General features: G+C 48.1%; 1 protein-coding gene across 1 annotated transcript in view; it reads left to right on the forward strand.

Annotated features, from left to right (window-relative positions):
• Positions 1-19,104, forward strand: part of LOC147717648 (E3 ubiquitin-protein ligase TRIM39-like) — a 356,587-nt gene that overhangs the window by 81,380 nt on the left and 256,103 nt on the right. Inside the window, exon 4 of the mRNA XM_086920543.1 lies at positions 15,110-15,132. Coding sequence (XP_086776669.1) covers positions 15,110-15,132 — 23 coding nt within the window. The remainder of the gene's footprint in view (positions 1-15,109; positions 15,133-19,104) is intronic.

Consider the following 19,104-nt stretch of genomic DNA (forward strand, 5'->3'; position numbering starts at 1 on the left):
AGTTAGGCATGCGTTCTTAGTTTCACCAAGGTGCAGAGAAGAGAGAGACGGGCGTTTTCAATAAAGGGTATGATTTATTGAACAGTCTTCCTTCTCATGCAAGAGAAGTGGATTGCCACAATTGCAATACTTAATATAAAGTAAATCACGTACAGTAAAAGGAGTATTATGAAATAATACTGTAAAAGCATTGATGTGGTTTCTTAGCCATAAGATAGTTAAAATGAATAAAATATATACAATATATACATTCATATATACATTGGCTAACGACCTCAACTGGTGCTTCTAACTACGCCTACTCCGGTGTACCTGACCTAAGCCTAATACTTGGGAGGGAGTAAGTAAGTAGCAGTTTAAGTTAAGTTGGTTTTACCAAGAGTCTGATTCAAGAATTCTCTCTAAGGGTTTAGCCAGCTCCATACCTTTGGAATAGAATGTAGGAGGTCTGGTATCTCCCTCTCAGGATCCGATATCCCAGTCACCCGCAAGGGTAGGCTGGAAATGCCGGAGCTGAATTTTCTCGGCAGGAGAAAAGACAGCGTCTTTCTCGGCGCGTCAAAGAGGAGTGGCAGCATCCGTGGGCTTCTCGCGTCTGCTGGGCTTTCTGCAAGGGGACAGCTGTTCCGCTCCAGAGTTCACCACCACCGTGTGTTTGCTTAAGGCAGCGTTGGTATATTTATACCTGAAAGGTGGCGAGTTTGATGTAAGTTTAGCACATAAGACGTCAATAAAGATGTCAATAGGAACTGGTCGTTCTTACAGCGCTCGCAGGAGTTCTATTACAAATCAAAACAAAGCAAGCGGGGCTTTCCCAGGTTGCTGGGGGTTTGGTGTGTCGAAAGAACTCGGTGTGCTCTCTAAGAATCTAAGGAAGTAGCTTCTGCTGTGTCATGGACTGCAGAGGCGATTTACTGAAAATATGGCTCTGATTATCATGCCATTATAGGGATATGTATTGATTATAGCCGTATAGGGGCATAAGGTCACAATATTGATCGGGTTCCTAGATAAAACACATCACTACCAACGATAGGGATGATCTGTTGGAGGGAATAACATTCCTCGGTTTACACACCACACGCCGTGAACTTCCCACCTCCTTCATAAGACCTCCTACGTAATAACGTTATTCTTCCAGAAGCAACTTTCTTTCAATACGAGCTAATGACAATATTGAAAAAAAAATTGGGGGAAATTTCAATTTTTTCCAAATTAGTTTTTCTCAAAAGCTTTGACCTCCTCTTGACTTTTGAACTCTGTTTTGGTCCTTTGTCTATGTCCTATAACCTTACCAAGGGGAGGGTGTTATATGAGCCCTTAGGGACATTGTCTACATGGCTAAGTTAGCATGAGCTCACTGCCATGATGCTGCTTTTCCGCACGTTACGAAACGCTTTTGTTTTTGCAACACTCTGTTTGTGCTCTTCACATGAGAACGGGCTGCTTTGGTATTCTCTGCTTTTCCAGGAGTTTAGTCTGAACACGATGTGCAAGGTTGATCAACAATGCAACTTGTTGTTCTGTTCTGGTCAGTCCCTAGCACCTAGACATAACATGCTACACACAGTTGCAGTACTGAAGACTCGTGCTTTGATATTCTGTTTTTGCATGTTGTTTCAACACATTTGAAGAAAGCTGTTCCATGGAGAAGAGCTCTGCTGTTTCTATGATGTAAACCTTACATACAGGTATGGGGTCTGCTGTCAAAGCCCAGAGGTCGTCCTTCTTATAAAATAAACTTCTTTTAATCAAGGGGAGGGTGGTTAGACCTTAAAGCCCTTATTTCCACAGTCTTTATAAAATGACTTCTCCCTTTGTTTTCTTTGGAATTGTAACCATGCTAACTGTGCTAAGTTTATGCATTTTGCTGCTAGTAGTGGCACATACATTGTATTGTAGAGCAGGATATAACATTTTGAACTATTTCAGTGACTCTGCTTGTTCCCATTGTGGACAAGTACAAGTGAGTGAGCGAAAGAGTGTGTCTTGCCCCCGCGATTCATGAAAGAGTCGGGAGTGTTGTGTTCTGGGTTGTCTAATCAATTGTAGCTCTGGGATCTTTGTAGGAGAACAAATGAGACACTATAGCTAGTAGGTTTGGGATTTTGGGTACTAATGTGGCAGGTTTGTACACCCCTAGTCACTGAGGTCCTGTTTTCCTGCGCATAGTTCTGTATATGTGGAGAATCCCTGCAAAAGTGCATCTGATGCATTTAAGATTGATTGTATGCCCTTTGGTCCCTTTGTCTGCCGCTCATGCATAGTTGTCCAGGCCTATATCTTGTGGTCGATAATCACTTTACAATTTCTCCCCAAAGTCAAAGGACGAAATAATGTTCAACAGGGGGAGACTCACAAAGGTGTTGTCGATCAATATCCCCTAGAGGAGGTTAAGTATGAGAGGCCAGCCAGTTTGTCTGGGATTATGCACCCATTTAAAGGTCTGAGTCCAAGGTGTTCAAGGTTGCCTTGTAAGGTCTGTCTTCTCTTGTCATCTTTGGGCCACCCAGGAGTGTCTTGAGATGGTATCATCCAGTGGCTGTCTTCCACCTCAGTCAGACCATCCAGGATTTCGCGATTCCTGGACCACTCAACACCATACAATTCAACTCCACCTAATTGCACACTACTCTCTAATCTAGGGTAATGGACCTATACACTAATAATCTTATGTATAGTCCGCAAGGCAAGCATGTAATGTTGTAGATCAACACAGGCTATTTGCCATAGCACCATAGACCACATAGGATTTTCCTTTGTTTTTAAACCAAAGTTTTTTAAATGTACTTGCACTACCACAACCTTAGATGTCCTTAGTTATTTAATGACCATATTACTGTGTAACTGTATGATCAGGTAACCCTGGTAATCCTTATACCCTGTAATGTTTTCTCTCTACTTTTTTAAATATTTTTCTAATATAGGTTGCTAATTCAATTTATTTACTACCAGGTAGAAAAATGTAGTAGGATCTAGGTCAGGAATCATCCGTGACCAACCTAATCAGTTCAAATAGGAGAGTGTTTAGGAACTTTTCACCAATTGGGATCCACATGCCGTGATTAATGCCTCAGAACTTATATGCTAATAATGGTGGGCAGAAACATGTTGGCAAGTTTTTTGGGTGTGAGTCATTGTGCTCTACTACCCAAAACAATTCCACTGCACACCACATATATTCAATTTACAATACATAATTAAACCACGTATTTAAACTACACTACATAACACTCCACAACACAATATACCATTCATCATAATTACACTCCATTGCACACAATCCCACTCCACATAATTACAATACACTCAAACACATAATTACTATCCACATAATGCAACTGCACACCATGCCACATAATTCCAGTACACAAATCAAGTCTACAAAAAGTCCATGCCGCACAATGCGACAACTAACAATTCCAATCCAACCCACATAATTCCACTAAATAACAAATACATCCACCCCAGTCCATAAAATATAGGTAAGAGACATTTACAACGCCAATAGCTCTAACTCTATTTCTTTTTTCAACACCCAAACACACAGATCTGAAGCTTAGATCCTACCTGTTCTTATTTTTCATCACCAAACAGGTGAAGCTTTCCACAGTTCCACACCACACAATTCAACTCCACACATTCGCAATCCATACCACATAATTTGATATCAAACTGTATAATACAACTCAACAATATAATTGCATAACACACCACATACATCTTATCCACACAACATAATTCCCAATCGTTTCTCAAAATTCAACAGCACACCATATAATTAAACTTCACCACATACCACTCCACAGCACAAAATACCATTCCACATAATTACACTCCATAACACACAATCCCACTCACATAATTCCAGTACTTTCAATACTACATATTTACTATCCATATAATTCCACAGCACACCATTATATGTAATTCCACTGCACAAATTCACTACACACCACATACATACACATAGCACAAAGGTTAAAAAAAATTGCCATTTACAATGCCAATAGCTCTAACTCAAACAACTGCGAGACCTATTGCATTTTCAATGCTTGTTATGTCTTCCAGCAAGTCAGTCCTGTCTCCTTGGACTACTTAACTCTCCCAGGGATGCTAATTTGTCAACGCCTGCCCCTGCATGTTCTGCTTAAGGGGAACTGTTGGACTAATTCCCCACCTCGAACTTTGACCAAATTAATGACAGCCACTCTTACATTTTTCTTTTGTGCTTTATCTTTTCACTGTTATGCACACAAAATTCCCTTAGGCACTTCACTGCCACATTATGCATTATTATATTTCCCACTACTTGAAATCTGGCCTTTTGGTAAGTCCTTGGTGCTTTGTTATATTTACCACTAACTCAATTCTATGTATTTTAAAAGGAACATTTGACACAGTTGGTTTATTCCTAAATAGTAACAAGTCTGGAACCAATACCCCCCCCCCCCCCACCAAAAACCTTCTGTGTCTTCTTGTATCTATGGTACCCAGGTGGTTTGCCCCGTTTTGTCGCTATGGAAATGGGACACAGTTGCACAAAAAGCTTCATGGATGGATATATTTGTTTCTTCTCCTTCTGGGACAAAGACCAAGAAAGGGCTGATGGCTCATTCAGTGTCTTTAAGGGGACCCTAGTGTATCTCCAGAGAGACCCCGGAGAGCTTTCAAGGCCATGAAGAGAGCCCAGCCAGGCATGGAAGGGGACAGGGAGCCAATGCACGCAGCACAATAGGGGGTTGTTTGACTGCAACGAGGGAGCGAAGGGGGTCTGTGTGACTGAAACCAGGGAGTGAAGGGGGCTGTGTGACTGAAACCATAAAGCGACTGGTGCTTTGCGACTAAACCCAGAGAGCAAAGGGGGCTGTGTGGCTAAACCCAGGGAGTGAAGGGTGCTGTGTGACTGAAAACAGGGAGCGAAGGGTCTATGTGATTGAAACCAGAGAGCAAATGGGGCTGTGTGACTAAACCCAGGGAGTGATGGGGGCTGTGTGGCCGAATGCAGGGAGTGGTGAATGTGGTGCCCCCACAGGGGTGCATGCATGGGCACTAGAACATCCCAGGATGAAATACGGCCCCCTACCAGGAGGTTAGGATTGGAGCTGTGCTTCCGTAGAGCTGGAGAAACTTTAAATGGATGTAGACATTTAACAAGGTGATATTCTTGGTCTTGCCGTTGGCTGTTTTGAGTGTTGCTCCTACTACCTGCAGTCACCCTTCATTGCTGTTCTGTTCCCTACATTCAGTTTCACTGGTGGCAGAAATGTACATGGCAAGACCACCCTAACTGCGCCTGTGCTTACGTTCTTTGGTTGCTGGCCTAAAGTGATTTGTGTAGCTCTCCACATGGAGTGCCTTCCATGACCAAGCCTCTTATAAAAGCACGATATAGCATGAGCGGAGATATTAAAAGGATTTTAGGGTCTTACAACTTATTGGCCAGGCCATTGATGTTCCAGGAGCATACCCTTAGCACCAGATCTGTGGCGTCGATTGTGTGGGTGGTTTGTCATCGTAGAAGTCTGGTTAAGTTCAAAACTTCCGATAGCCAGTCCAAGATAGACTTGTCCAGAAGCCTACAAGCATATTGAGCTGGAGGACCTGGGGATTTGCTTTAGGCATTTCTTATGACCAAGTAATCTGGTCTAAGTTGGGTCTGTGAATGCCTTCTTTTCTCAAGCTCTCCGGGTCATGCTGATATCCTGGGTTCTTTGGTGGGATAATTATAATACCCCAGTGCTTAAAGGTCTTGGCATTTTCCAAGACCTAGTGGGCGAGCTTGAGGGATCCTCAGATTGCCTTAGTTGTTTCATTACAAAAGTGTTCAGGAGGCTGATCTGTATGTCCATTTTATTAGCCTGGAAGTTCCTTGTTCCCACTGAACTCTGCAGGATTCCGAGCATTGTTGACGAAAGAGGCTCCTGGGACCCTTGGGGTTTCGTTTTGCCAGTTGTGAAGGGGCTAAAGTTTGTCAGTGCTTTATTGCCGTACGAGACCAGCATGTTCTCACGTACCTTTGGAGTGCAGATATGAAAGGTTTTTCGAAACAGCTTGTGAGTTTTCCTCTGTTAGCTACATTTTGCTGCAGTTTCTTGCACTGTTTATGGCCCTTTTCCATAGATAGATGTTGCTCCCATGGAGGTCCTGTGCATAGCTGGGTTGGTCCTGCTACATCCTGCTCTGTAGGCTGAGGCAAAGTCAGGTCTGGGTGGATTTCACTTTTTTCCCTCTTCCTCTAATTGGGTTATTAGGTGGGACAAGTCTTCCCCTCCCAGCGACGAGGTGAGCAGAGGCAGTGATAAGTCTCCAACATCTGTAGGTTTGAGGTTTATCTTCGTAACTGTGGCCTCTGACGTCTCTCATTTCTCTTGGGGCAAGGGGCTGAAAGGGATACTTGACCAAGTTATAACAGCCATCTCCTCATCCCTGCCCAGTGGCATGTTTGCACACTTTGGGGGAGGGACCTTGGGTGACATCAAGGTTCTTAACCTCCTTGCTACATCCTGGGCTCTCCTCCTGCCGAGGGGGGGGGGGGCATGGCCATTGGACGTATACCATGGTGATACTTAAGGAGACAGGAAGCCCTTAATGTTGGTTATTGCTGGAAAAGATGACTGCCCCTGCATCCTTTAGAAAGTTACATTTGGTCGTAATGGTTGAAAAACAATTTGGGTTTGCCCTACCAGGAGAGCAAGGTGCGACCACGTGCGCAGTTGCTGCAGATCACAATGCACTTATTGCGGTTAGTGGTAGGATCTGATCTGAAAGGGCAAGATGAACTGACTGATCTGTCCACTTTCCTATTTTCAATTGGGCCCCCACGGATCCTCTCGATTTGGCAGATCGCATGATGGTTATTGCATTGCTGTGTAAGTACTTCGGGCGTTCTGAAACGGAGGGTGGTCAGCATGAGGTAGCGGGCTGCCGGGTAGGTGAAAGCCGCACCAGATTAACTCCGACCGCTTCTGTGCCTTCCCCCGCAGACACCATCTGCCTAGGGTCTTTCACATGCCTCCACCATGCCACAGAAAGGCCGCTTACCCTCAATGTTGCTCCAGATGAGATAATGGAAAGGGAAGACCACTCGGTCCCCCCGAACGTATGGATGGGTGCCCCGATCCCTCCGGGAAACCATTTTGGGCGGGGGCCTGGTTCGGCTGGTATGCAATAAGCGGCGTAGCCGGAGCACGCCCTTCCCGCCCAGAAGGGGTTGTCCTAGACACCAGCCCGGAAGTCCACGCTCGGATGGGTGTACCCGAGGAGGGCCCCCGCCCCTCCACAGACGGATAAATAGAGCGGGAATCCAATGAAGCGTCCTCTTGTTCCAGTGCTCGGAAGGCTGCACCATTCGTTGCTCGTGAGCCCTCGACGGAACAAGCAGCAATTTTGAGAACTTGTGATTTTTGTTGTTTCTCTTTCAGTACCAGCCTTCCTGGATCAAATTGGACGGAGTAGCCAAGATATGTCTGGCAAGAAGGCGGGAAAGAGCTCCGAGATGGAGAAGATGCTACGCACCCTTGTGAACCGAGTAGCGGCGATGGACCGGAGGATGGGTAAAGTGGATTCGAACGGTCGGGGCTTAGCAGAGGTTAAAAAGCAGATAGCAGCGCAGAACAACCTCTCGGGCGGTCTAAGAAAGTGATAGGACCGGCCTTGCCGGATGTCGCCCCAGAGGGTAAGGGTAAGCGTAATAAGAGGAGGGCGGGTTCCAGGGAGGGCCCAGTCCCGGAGGTGCCCCCAGCAAGCCCGGGCGCAATGAACCCAGTCGCACCGGTGGACAGCCCGGTACCAGGTCCGGACGTGGGTTTACCAATCCCAGTGGTGATAACGCCAGTTGAGGATGATCAGATGCCCCCAGAATTGGCCCATCAGTTAGCGGCAGTGTTACCCTGGCTAAAGAAGAAAGCAGGGGGGGCAGTGGCTGCGGGGGATCCGGCCGAGGAAGCCAGAATAATAATTGAGCAGTTACGGCAGTCAAGGGAAGCCGGGACGGCGAATGTTCCTTATGTTCCCCCACAGGTAGCATCGGGGGTCACAACGGATGGTCGAGCGATGACAGCGGACACGGCGGCTGAACCCGGTAAGAGCCCATTGCCAATGGTTGGGGAGAGTTCAGTGCCTTCGCGGCGGGAAAGGTTGTCTCAGCACATCCCGGCGGCCACGAAGGAAATGATATGGGGGTACAAATATATTAATATGTTTTCACTGTTGACCGACCATCGTGAGATAGAGTACGCAAAGACTCAGAAAGATTTATGGCACCCCAGCGTATGGCGGGCCAAGATGGCGGACTTTAGGGTCGATGAGACCATAGCGAACTGGGTCAAGGCCTTTTCTATATTTACAGCAGTAATGGGGGAACGTAAACCCGAAGTGTTGCCCGAATTATCGTGTTACCAGAACAGGATCATGGATTTTTATACAATGTACGGGGGGAATGAATGGAAGGGTTATGATGTTCACTTTCGAAAATCTAAAGAGTTTGATAAGACTTTAACGTGGGATCGTCTCGACACGGTGTCATGGCACAAACAGCTCTTGCCTGGATCGGCGGGTACGTCGTTGCCAGGCGGGAGCGGGTCTGGGACAGTCCAGCAAAGACCAGCACAGCCCTTTCGTGCAAGCGCCGGTGGGGAATCACAGCCCAAGACCGGCGGGAATGGGGGCAAGCGTGGGGTTTGTTGGGGTTTCAACAGAGGTAACTGTAACAGGCCCCAGGGAACATGTAGGTTCCGGCATGCTTGTGCGGGCTGTGGGAACTCCTCACACCCGGAAATTAGCTGTAGATCCAAGTCCGGTAGTTCGGGAGGAAAGGGGGGGGTCCAAGCAGGATTGAGGTGGTGCCTGGTAAGCAATCGTCTTCACCCATCGACATCTTGGCTTTGACACCCTGGCTGAACAAATACCCTGATCATGTATCCGCCGGGATTTTGAGGAATGGCTTTCTGTATGGCTTCAACATCCCGGCGGGGAATTTTCGGGGGAGCCCCTTCTGTAAGAATCAACTATCTGTTCAACATAACCCGGCGGTGGCCGCCAAGAAAATTACCAAAGAGGTCAGCTTGGGACGGGTAGCAGGACCTTTCCCATGCCCGCCAGTGGCGGATTTTGTGTGTTCACCCCTAGAAGTGGTTCCGAAGAAGGACCCGGGGGAGTATAGACTCATTCACAATCTGTCGGCCCCGAGGGGAGCCTCGGTGAATGAAGCTATTTACCCTGAAGTATGTTCAGTTCGATACGCATCGTTCGACGATGCCGTTGAGCTACTGAATCGCCTGGGCCCCGGTGCTTTGATGGCAAAATCGGACATCGAATCAGCATTCAGGTTGCTCCCGGTACACCCTCGGGACCAGCGCTTGCTGGGATTCACGTTCCAAGGGAAGTATTACATGGATAAATGCATGCCCATGGGCTGCTCAATTTCTTGTGCTTATTTTGAAATGTTCAGCTGTTTTTTGGAATGGGCGTTCACCGAGGCCACTGGGCATAGAAAGGTGATGCACTATTTAGACGACTTCCTGTTCTTGGGTCCGGCAGGCACTACGGAATGTGCTCAGACACTGCAGGACTTCTGCACTCTCATGCAGGAGTTTGGGGTCCCATTGGCACCGGGTAAGACAGTGGGGCCATCTACTTCACTGGAGTTTCTGGGGATTGAGCTTGATTCCGTGGAGGGATGTTTCCGTCTGCCAATGGAGAAGGTGACCAAGTTCAGGGCTTCCTTAAAACAATGCCTGGGTAAAGAGAAGGTGACCCTGCACCAGTTACAACAAACAGTGGGCCAGCTTAACTTTGCCTTAAAGGTAATACCGATGGCTCGCCCCTTCTCACGTTCCATTGCACAAGCTATGGTCGGCCTCAAGGAGGGACACCACTGCACGAGACTGTCGGCAGAGGTTCGCCAGGATATGCGCATTTGGTTGGCATTTCTGGCGGACTTCAACGGTCGGGTGGCGTGGAACAAACCCCCAGCCTCGTCAGACGAACTGGGTTTGTGGACCGACTCGGCTGGGAGCGTGGGATTTGGCGCAATCTTTGGTAACCGATGGTCGGCACAAGTATGGCCGACGTGGTGGCATTCCAGTGGCCTAACAGGTAACATTGGGTTCTTGGAGCTATTTCCCATTTGGGTGGCTCTGTTGGCATGGCCAGAAGATTTTAGGGACCGCTCAGTAGTGTTTTGGTCTGACAATATGACGGTGGTCGAGTGCATTAATCACCAGGCAGCACGCTGCAAGTGGATCTTGAGACTGTTGAAGGAAATTGTATTGCGATGCATGAGATTGAATGTACAGTTCAGGGCAAAACATGTGCCGGGTGTACTGAATAATGCAGCGGACGCACTCTCTCGTTCACACATGCAGGCTTTCAGGGGCTATCTACCTACAGCGGATCTAGTGGCGGCACCATTCCCCGAAGCACTATGGCAGATCGGTGCCCTGGATTACAGGACCTCGTGGCAGCCAGCTTAGCGCCCAGGACGAGGAAAGCCTATGAGGGAGCGTTTCGTTCATACTGCGCCTTTTTGGGGCCGGTAGGGAGACATAGCTGGGGGCAGGAGGAATCCTTCCTAGGGTTCTTAGTGGCGCTTCATAAGGAAGGCCGATCAGCTGCAACTGCCAACAGACATAGGGCGGCCATATCATTCATGGCACAGCTCCACGGCATACGGGACCCGACGGGTTCCTTCCTAGTCAGAAAGGCGCTCCGGGGTTGGCAACGCCTGGAGGGTCGCAGACGAGATACAAGGCACCCGATTGGTTTAGAGAGATTGTCTTTGCTACTAGCAAAACTTGTTGAGACATGCTCCTCCCCTTCCGAGGTAGTTCTGTTCCGGGCGGCCTTCGCATTGGCATTCCATGGGGCCATGCGGGTAAGTGAACTCGTGGCAAGAAGCAAGAAGGATGTGGAGGGAGGCCTATGCAAGGATCATGTCCAAATACGGGGTGATTCTATATTAATCTCGATAGCCAGGTCCAAAACAGACCAGGAAGCTTCGGGGAGTAGTGTTGTTGTGCAGCGCGCCCGAGGGAGCCCCAGTTGTCCCATAAGATGTTTAGAGGACTACCTGGCACAGAGGCCGGCGACATGGGGAGGAAGCCTGCTTAGACACAAGGACGGCACCCCGTTGACGAAATTTCAGTTTCAGAGGGTGCTGGCACTTACGATTGCTGCGGCGGGCTTGAACCCGTGCGATTTTGGGACCCACTCATTCAGAATAGGGGCTGCTACAGAGGCTACGGCTCGGGGTCCGGGTGCGGAAGTTAAACAGCTGGGCCGTTGGTCCTCGAACTGTTTCAAGAGGTATGTCCGGCTGCACATGTTGTAAAAGACTGATGAAATGCACTCACGCTTGTTGTCTTTTGTTTGAATTACAGTTTCGCAAGCCTGTGACGCGGGGCGGAATTGGGGATCGACACAACACCAAAGGACCAACGGTCAAGGATCACTAACTGGAGGTCGAGTGGTATGGGTCGTGGGCCACTCATACGTGAGGCGCGCCAGGGACGTATTCATGGCAGGTGACGCGACTCACGCATCTGGGGAATACGGGTTCAGGGTAACCTTCCATGGGAAGGGAGGCCTCTGTTTTGACCAATTTCAAGCGTTTGTGGAGGGACTCTTAGGGCGGCAAAGGTCACCGCCATCTGTAATCATAGTACACTTGGGGGGCAATGACTTGGTAAGACTGGGAAGACGGGTGTTAGTCGTACACATATTGTCGGCAGTCAGCTGGTTGGCGAGGAGGCTCCCGGGGTGCACAATTGCCTGGTCCCACATGATCCCCAGGAGAGTTTGGCGGGGGTTTCTCGGTAACGGCGTTGAACCACTCAGTAAAGAGGGTCAACAACAAAATTGGGAAATTGTTTCGCTCCGGGCATTTGCAAAGCATTCCCCATGGGTGTATTCGGGGTGATCACTGTTACTTGACTGATGGGGTTCACCTGTCCAGGGCGGGGAATGATTTACTCATAGGAGACTTCATAACATGGCTAGTGGGATTGAGGAGGCATGACCTTTAGGAGGAGTGGGGGGGGCCGGATAGTCGGTCAACTATCCGGCCTGTGGCGGTAAGGTCATGATCGGTGAGCAGTGATTTCAAGGTCCCTAGGGGGGGTGCCACCCAGTACGGATGGGAGCGCCCGGGGGGAGGCGGCCATTGGCCCCTCCCACAGGGAGGCGGCACCCACTAAGGATGGGTCGCCTAGGGGGAGACGGCCATAGGCCCCTCCCAAGGGGGAGATGGCTATATGCCCCTCCTACGAATTTCCCGGGGGCCGGTAATCCGCTCCAGCGGAAGAGAGTGTGGGGAAGGGGGGGAGTCCACGCTGTCCTTCTTTCGGATACCTCACACGGGAACTCGGACGACCTTTAAGATGGCGTCGAGTGAAAGGGGGCCCCCACGACAAGGGAAGTTACAGTTGGCAACGAGGGTAAAGTCCTCTGCGCATGCGCCACTCACACCGTGAGGGCGGGAATTTGGTAGTAGGGATCTGACACCGGTTAAGACCTTGGCGTTGGCCCTTAATGCTAGGATGTACAATTTTATTTTAGAATGTTATGCATTTTCAGGATGCTAGACTCGGCTAGGAAACCTTTGTATTAGAGATCTGTTAAGGTTAGCCAAAGAACATGTCTTCATCAAAATGTAATGGAAATAAAATTGTACATAATTCATAAACGTTTTTAATTTAAAGTTTTAAATTTTGTTTCATATTTTAATAAATACGGCCGGGGGGGTAACTCCTCCCCGCCTTCCAAAAACTCAAACTTGTGTTTGTCTCCTCCCATGGGGAAGTGGTGTTGGGAGGGGGTGGCGGGCATCCCGGCCCTATTGAACAATCAGGTGCCCAGATAGTCAGGTGCCGGGGATTTCAACCTTGGGCCACACCACTTTCACTCCCCAATCCTCTAGTGAATGACTGAGCTCTACAATCGATATAAGCCGCCTCAAATCTCCCTTGGAGTTTTAGTTTGCAGCATAGAGAGGAGGACACGCACAGTCACCTTGCACAGTCGCTTTGAATTGCAGGCCTTTTACCCCTAAGAAGGGGCCGTGCACAGTGCTTAATTTGTAAAATATTATGTTCTAGGGCCCTGACCAGGAGGCCACTGCAACTTGCACCACCCATCGCCTCTGTCACCACCGCCAAAACACTACTAACCATTTCTCTCTCGCCTGTAAGTGCAACGGTTCAGATTATTCAAAATCCTCAAAGCTACAGGAATGGCTGGGGAGGTAGGTATTAACAATTTTGTATATTCTAATCATAAACAACTGTTGTTCTGCTCATCTCTAAATTAGATGAGCAGCGCCACCATGTGGCAGACTGTCCTAAGTGCTGTGTTGACAATTAAGTGCTGGTGCCGAGCACAGGGAACCACCTACTCAAATAAAGCACTGGCCGTGCATCACCTGAGAGGTAGGGTGGTGAGGGGGCGGGTGCAGCTCCCAAAGACTCCAGGTCCCAGATTGATTGACCACTACAGAGCTCACCGGATATTCCTGAGGATTGCTGTGGGCACAGTTTCCAGCATAACAGGCACAAGACAAGGCAACCCAAGTCACCCAACCTCTTTGAGCCTTGGGGGCTTGCAACGCTCTAGATCTCCAGCCGCACCCATCACCACGCTCAACATTGCTGCAAACAACCTAAGCGCTAAGCACCAGTGCTGGTCTACCAAATGCCTGTTACCTGGGCGAGGCAGCTGTGGGGGGTCTTAGGGTGATGCAGCAGATGCAGTCAAAGAAATGCCTTTAAAAAGTGCCCAGCAAACTTTTTAGTAGTTGAACTTGAGATATTGGAGGATCCACAGTGCTTTCCAGGTACCAGTAATGTTATATTTCCCAAACTGTTATTAGAGGATAAAAACAGAGACTGTAGGCTGCTGCTGGGGGGTGGGTGGGGGCTTAGAAAAGAATGCTAGCCAGCAAAAGCCTGATACAATTATCAAATTGGCGGTCAGTTCAAAAGAAAACTGCTGTCACAGTTCCTGTCTGTGTTTCGCCCACTTTGGTGCACGGCTCCGTCAACTTGACAGATCCTCTCACAAAACTGTTTTCTTTTTTCTTTTCAAAAAGAAAATCCCAAAGCGGGATTTTCTTTTTGAAAATAAAAAAGGTAATGCCCCATTGCCATGGGAGTGATCTCCAATGGCGAGGTGACATTTTGTTTTTATGATCACTTACCATCAGGATTTGCCTGGTGATGATGGACAGTAAAAACAGCTATATGTCCACCCATCCTAATTGGGGAAATGGACATATAGCCAGTTCTCTTACAGCCCTTAGTCGGTCGGGCCGTCGTAGAAATTGCACTACGGCAGTAACTGAGCTTAGCCAAACCTATGGTCCACGGACATCTAAATCTAGCGGATTGACCACTGTGTTGGCTGGGAGGGAAATTCTTTGCAACAGAGTTCCCTCTCTTCCGACATATGAATGAGGCCTGGGGTGGTTCCTCCTCTTCTGTAATGTGATGTAGTATGCCCCTGTCCTAGACGTGCAATAGGAATTTCCAAAGCACTAGAAAATCTCTTTATGGGAGAGGGAGGTTGAACCCCTGATTGTTGAAGCTCACCTGATGTGTGGTGTAGCACAGGAATGATGTTGCTGTATTTCTTTATGAAAAGATACATTTTAAATGATGTGAGTTTTTTAAATGCCTGTTTGGTAGACAGAGAACATAACTATGAACAGTGTTTTAGCAGAGGCTGTGAAGGGTTAACTGGTAACCCTAGAGCCAGAAAGAAGTCCGGCTATAAAGCCCAGCATTCCCAAAACAATGCAACTGGGAACAATCAACAAATGCAGGGGGGAGGATGACTGCTTCTGTGACTAGAGAAGCAGGTGCACAACTCCATGTTCAATTGAAATAGGAGTTAAGAAAACTAATTACACAACCAGTTATCACTTTAATCACTTTTGTAATGATGTATTTAATGTATCCATAAGTTAATCAAGTTGTCGAAGCGAAAGTAACTAATATTAATTATTAACATTTGTTTATAATTTGTCCTTGTGCATGCATGTGTTTTAAAAATATACATTTTACTATGAATCTCCATTAGTCGGATGTTGATTTGCTTTTGTTTCTCTCCCCAGGATTTAAAGAATACTTCAATCAGGTATGATTATCCTCTGTGAACAGCTCACCATTTAGAATCCTAATGAGGAGCCATTACAAATACTTGTTGCACAGGACACTCTTGTTTTTGTATTTGTGCGCCTTGTCTTTTAGTGTGCCCATCATTATCTGATTAGGTGCTAACCAGCCGCGGTCCGTTCAGGTAACAGCGGTAGGGCGGTGGGGCCGTCTAATGGGGGAATTTGAGGGACAATACTGAGGGAAAATTAAGTATTTATTTAATTTTTCCTCTGCATCATGCTTCGAAATCCCCCTTTACACGGCCCCACTGCCTCACCGCCGGCACCTGCACGGACCGCAGCTGGTGCTAACAGCATAAGTACCACAATCCTTATGGGATGAGTGGTACTTATTTTGTCTAAGGGATGTTGGAGTTCTTAAAAATTAATGATTTTTCTTCAGAGACACTTTCCACTCAATGGCGAGAGGTAGAATTTTCGTTTCTAATTTTCCTTTCCTATACTTTTAAATTGTTCTTTATTTGTGTTTCTTGTCATTTTTCTGTTAACTCTTTAGCTTTCATCTCTATTTTGTGTTTTTTTTCTCATTGCCTTTTCTTCTGTTCTTTCTAGTCATATTTCATTATCAGTTTCATTTATTTTCATTTAGCAGTTTTATTTTGAACAATACTAAACTGTGGAACTTGCTCCCTCTAGCCATTAAAAACTGTCCAACTCTGCTTTCCTTTAGAAAAGCGCTGAAAACATGGCTTTTCCAAAACTAATTCTATATTTGGTATTGGCAGATTCCACTGTTGCAGCGCCTAGATGCCCTTGGGCATTCGAGCGCTATATACATTTCAAAATCAAATCAATCAGTGTTGTTGAACTTGGCACTGTTGTTAAGGTCTTCCCTGACTTTTTGCCTCTATCTCCTGTATTTTTTATGCTGTGCTGGATTTCGTTTTTTCCGGCTTAGATGCTTAGGTCCCTTTGCCACTGCCAATCAGTGTCAAAGTGCAAGTGCTCCCTGTGTAAATTGTGATTACAATTGGTTCTCCCTGATTGCCATATTTGATTTACTGGTAAGCCCCTAGTAAAGTGCAGGGCCTGTAAACCAAATGCTACTAGTGGGCCTGCTTGCAAAAACAACAGGTGATGGACCGAATGAGGATCAATGTCACACATTCAACCCAGTCAAAAGATCTGGGTCCTAATCCATCGTTTTTTTGCACTCCACACCACCCTGGGTTAGACAATGGCGAAATGCAAATCAGCTCTGACCCTGTGCCCCATGGGAACAGTCCAGTCCGAACTACAAAAGCCATGTCCTTCCCAGAACGGAATCAAGCATCCGAGGACCGGACCGGTTTCGAGGTAACACCTCTCATCAGCCCGGCTAGCTTGACTCCAGTGGTGTGGAGTGCCTGGGACCCACGTCTGGGCATCCCCAGTACACTTATAGCGAGTTTGCAAAAACAACAGGTGATGGACCGAATGAGGATCAATGTCACACATTCAACCCAGTCAAAAGATCTGGGTCCTAATCCATCGTTTTTTTGCACTCCACACCACCCTGGGTTAGACAATGGCGAAATGCAAATCAGCTCTGACCCTGTGCCCCATGGGAACAGTCCAGTCCGAACTACAAAAGCCATGTCCTTCCCAGAACGGAATCAAGCATCCGAGGACCGGACCGGTTTCGAGGTAACACCTCTCATCAGCCCGGCTAGCTTGACTCCAGTGGTGTGGAGTGCCTGGGACCCACGTCTGGGCATCCCCAGTACACTTATAGCGAGTTTGCAAAAACAACAGGTGATGGACCGAATGAGGATCAATGTCACACATTCAACCCAGTCAAAAGATCTGGGTCCTAATCCATCGTTTTTTTGCACTCCACACCACCCTGGGTTAGACAATGGCGAAATGCAAATCAGCTCTGACCCTGTGCCCCATGGGAACAGTCCAGTCCGAACTACAAAAGCCATGTCCTTCCCAGAACGGAATCAAGCATCCGAGGACCGGACCGGTTTCGAGGTAACACCTCTCATCAGCCCGGCTAGCTAGACTCCAGTGGTGTGGAGTGCCTGGGACCCACGTCTGGGCATCCCCAGTACACTTATAGCGAGTTTGCAAAAACAACAGGTGATGGACCGAATGAGGATCAATGTCACACATTCAACCCAGTCAAAAGATCTGGGTCCTAATCCATCGTTTTTTTGCACTCCACACCACCCTGGGTTAGACAATGGCGAAATGCAAATCAGCTCTGACCCTGTGCCCCATGGGAACAGTCCAGTCCGAACTACAAAAGCCATGTCCTTCCCAGAACGGAATCAAGCATCCGAGGACCGGACCGGTTTCGAGGTAACACCTCTCATCAGCCCGGCTAGCTTGACTCCAGTGGTGTGGAGTGCCTGGGACCCACGTCTGGGCATCCCCAGTACACTTATAGCGAGTTTGCAAAAACAACAGGTGATGGACCGAATGAGGATCAATGTCACACATTCAACCCAGTCAAAAGATCTGGGTCCTAATCCATCGTTTTTTTGCACTCCACACCACCCTGGGTTAGACAATGGCGAAATGCAAATCAGCTCTGACCCTGTGCCCCATGGGAACAGTCCAGTCCGAACTACAAAAGCCATGTCCTTCCCAGAACGGAATCAAGCATCCGAGGACCGGACCGGTTTCGAGGTAACACCTCTCATCAGCCCGGCTAGCTTGACTCCAGTGGTGTGGAGTGCCTGGGACCCACGTCTGGGCATCCCCAGTACACTTATAGCGAGTTTGCAAAAACAACAGGTGATGGACCGAATGAGGATCAATGTCACACATTCAACCCAGTCAAAAGATCTGGGTCCTAATCCATCGTTTTTTTGCACTCCACACCACCCTGGGTTAGACAATGGCGAAATGCAAATCAGCTCTGACCCTGTGCCCCATGGGAACAGTCCAGTCCGAACTACAAAAGCCATGTCCTTCCCAGAACGGAATCAAGCATCTGAGGACCGGACCGGTTTCGAGGTAACACCTCTCATCAGCCCGGCTAGCTTGACTCCAGTGGTGTGGAGTGCCTGGGACCCACGTCTGGGCATCCCCAGTACACTTATAGCGAGTTTGCAAAAACAACAGGTGATGGACCGAATGAGGATCAATGTCACACATTCAACCCAGTCAAAAGATCTGGGTCCTAATCCATCGTTTTTTTGCACTCCACACCACCCTGGGTTAGACAATGGCGAAATGCAAATCAGCTCTGACCCTGTGCCCCATGGGAACAGTCCAGTCCGAACTACAAAAGCCATGTCCTTCCCAGAACGGAATCAAGCATCCGAGGACCGGACCGGTTTCGAGGTAACACCTCTCATCAGCCCGGCTAGCTTGACTCCAGTGGTGTGGAGTGCCTGGGACCCACGTCTGGGCATCCCCAGTACACTTATAGCGAGTTTGCAAAAACAACAGGTGATGGACCGAATGAGGATCAATGTCACACATTCAACCCAGTCAAAAGATCTGGGTCCTAATCCATTGTTTTTTTGCACTCCACACCACCCTGGGTTAGACAATGGCGAAATGCAAATCAGCTCTGACCCTGTGCCCCATGGGAACAGTCCAGTCCGAACTACAAAAGCCATGTCCTTCCCAGAACGGAATCAAGCATCCGAGGACCGGACCGGTTTCGAGGTAACACCTCTCATCAGCCCGGCTAGCTTGACTCCAGTGGTGTGGAGTGCCTGGGACCCACGTCTGGGCATCCCCAGTACACTTATAGCGAGTTTGCAAAAACAACAGGTGATGGACCGAATGAGGATCAATGTCACACATTCAACCCAGTCAAAAGATCTGGGTCCTAATCCATCGTTTTTTTGCACTCCACACCACCCTGGGTTAGACAATGGCGAAATGCAAATCAGCTCTGACCCTGTGCCCCATGGGAACAGTCCAGTCCGAACTACAAAAGCCATGTCCTTCCCAGAACGGAATCAAGCATCCGAGGACCGGACCGGTTT

Source organism: Lissotriton vulgaris, chromosome 5 (genome assembly GCF_964263255.1).
Source record: "Lissotriton vulgaris chromosome 5, aLisVul1.2, whole genome shotgun sequence".
Taxonomy (NCBI): Eukaryota; Metazoa; Chordata; class Amphibia; order Caudata; family Salamandridae; genus Lissotriton; species Lissotriton vulgaris.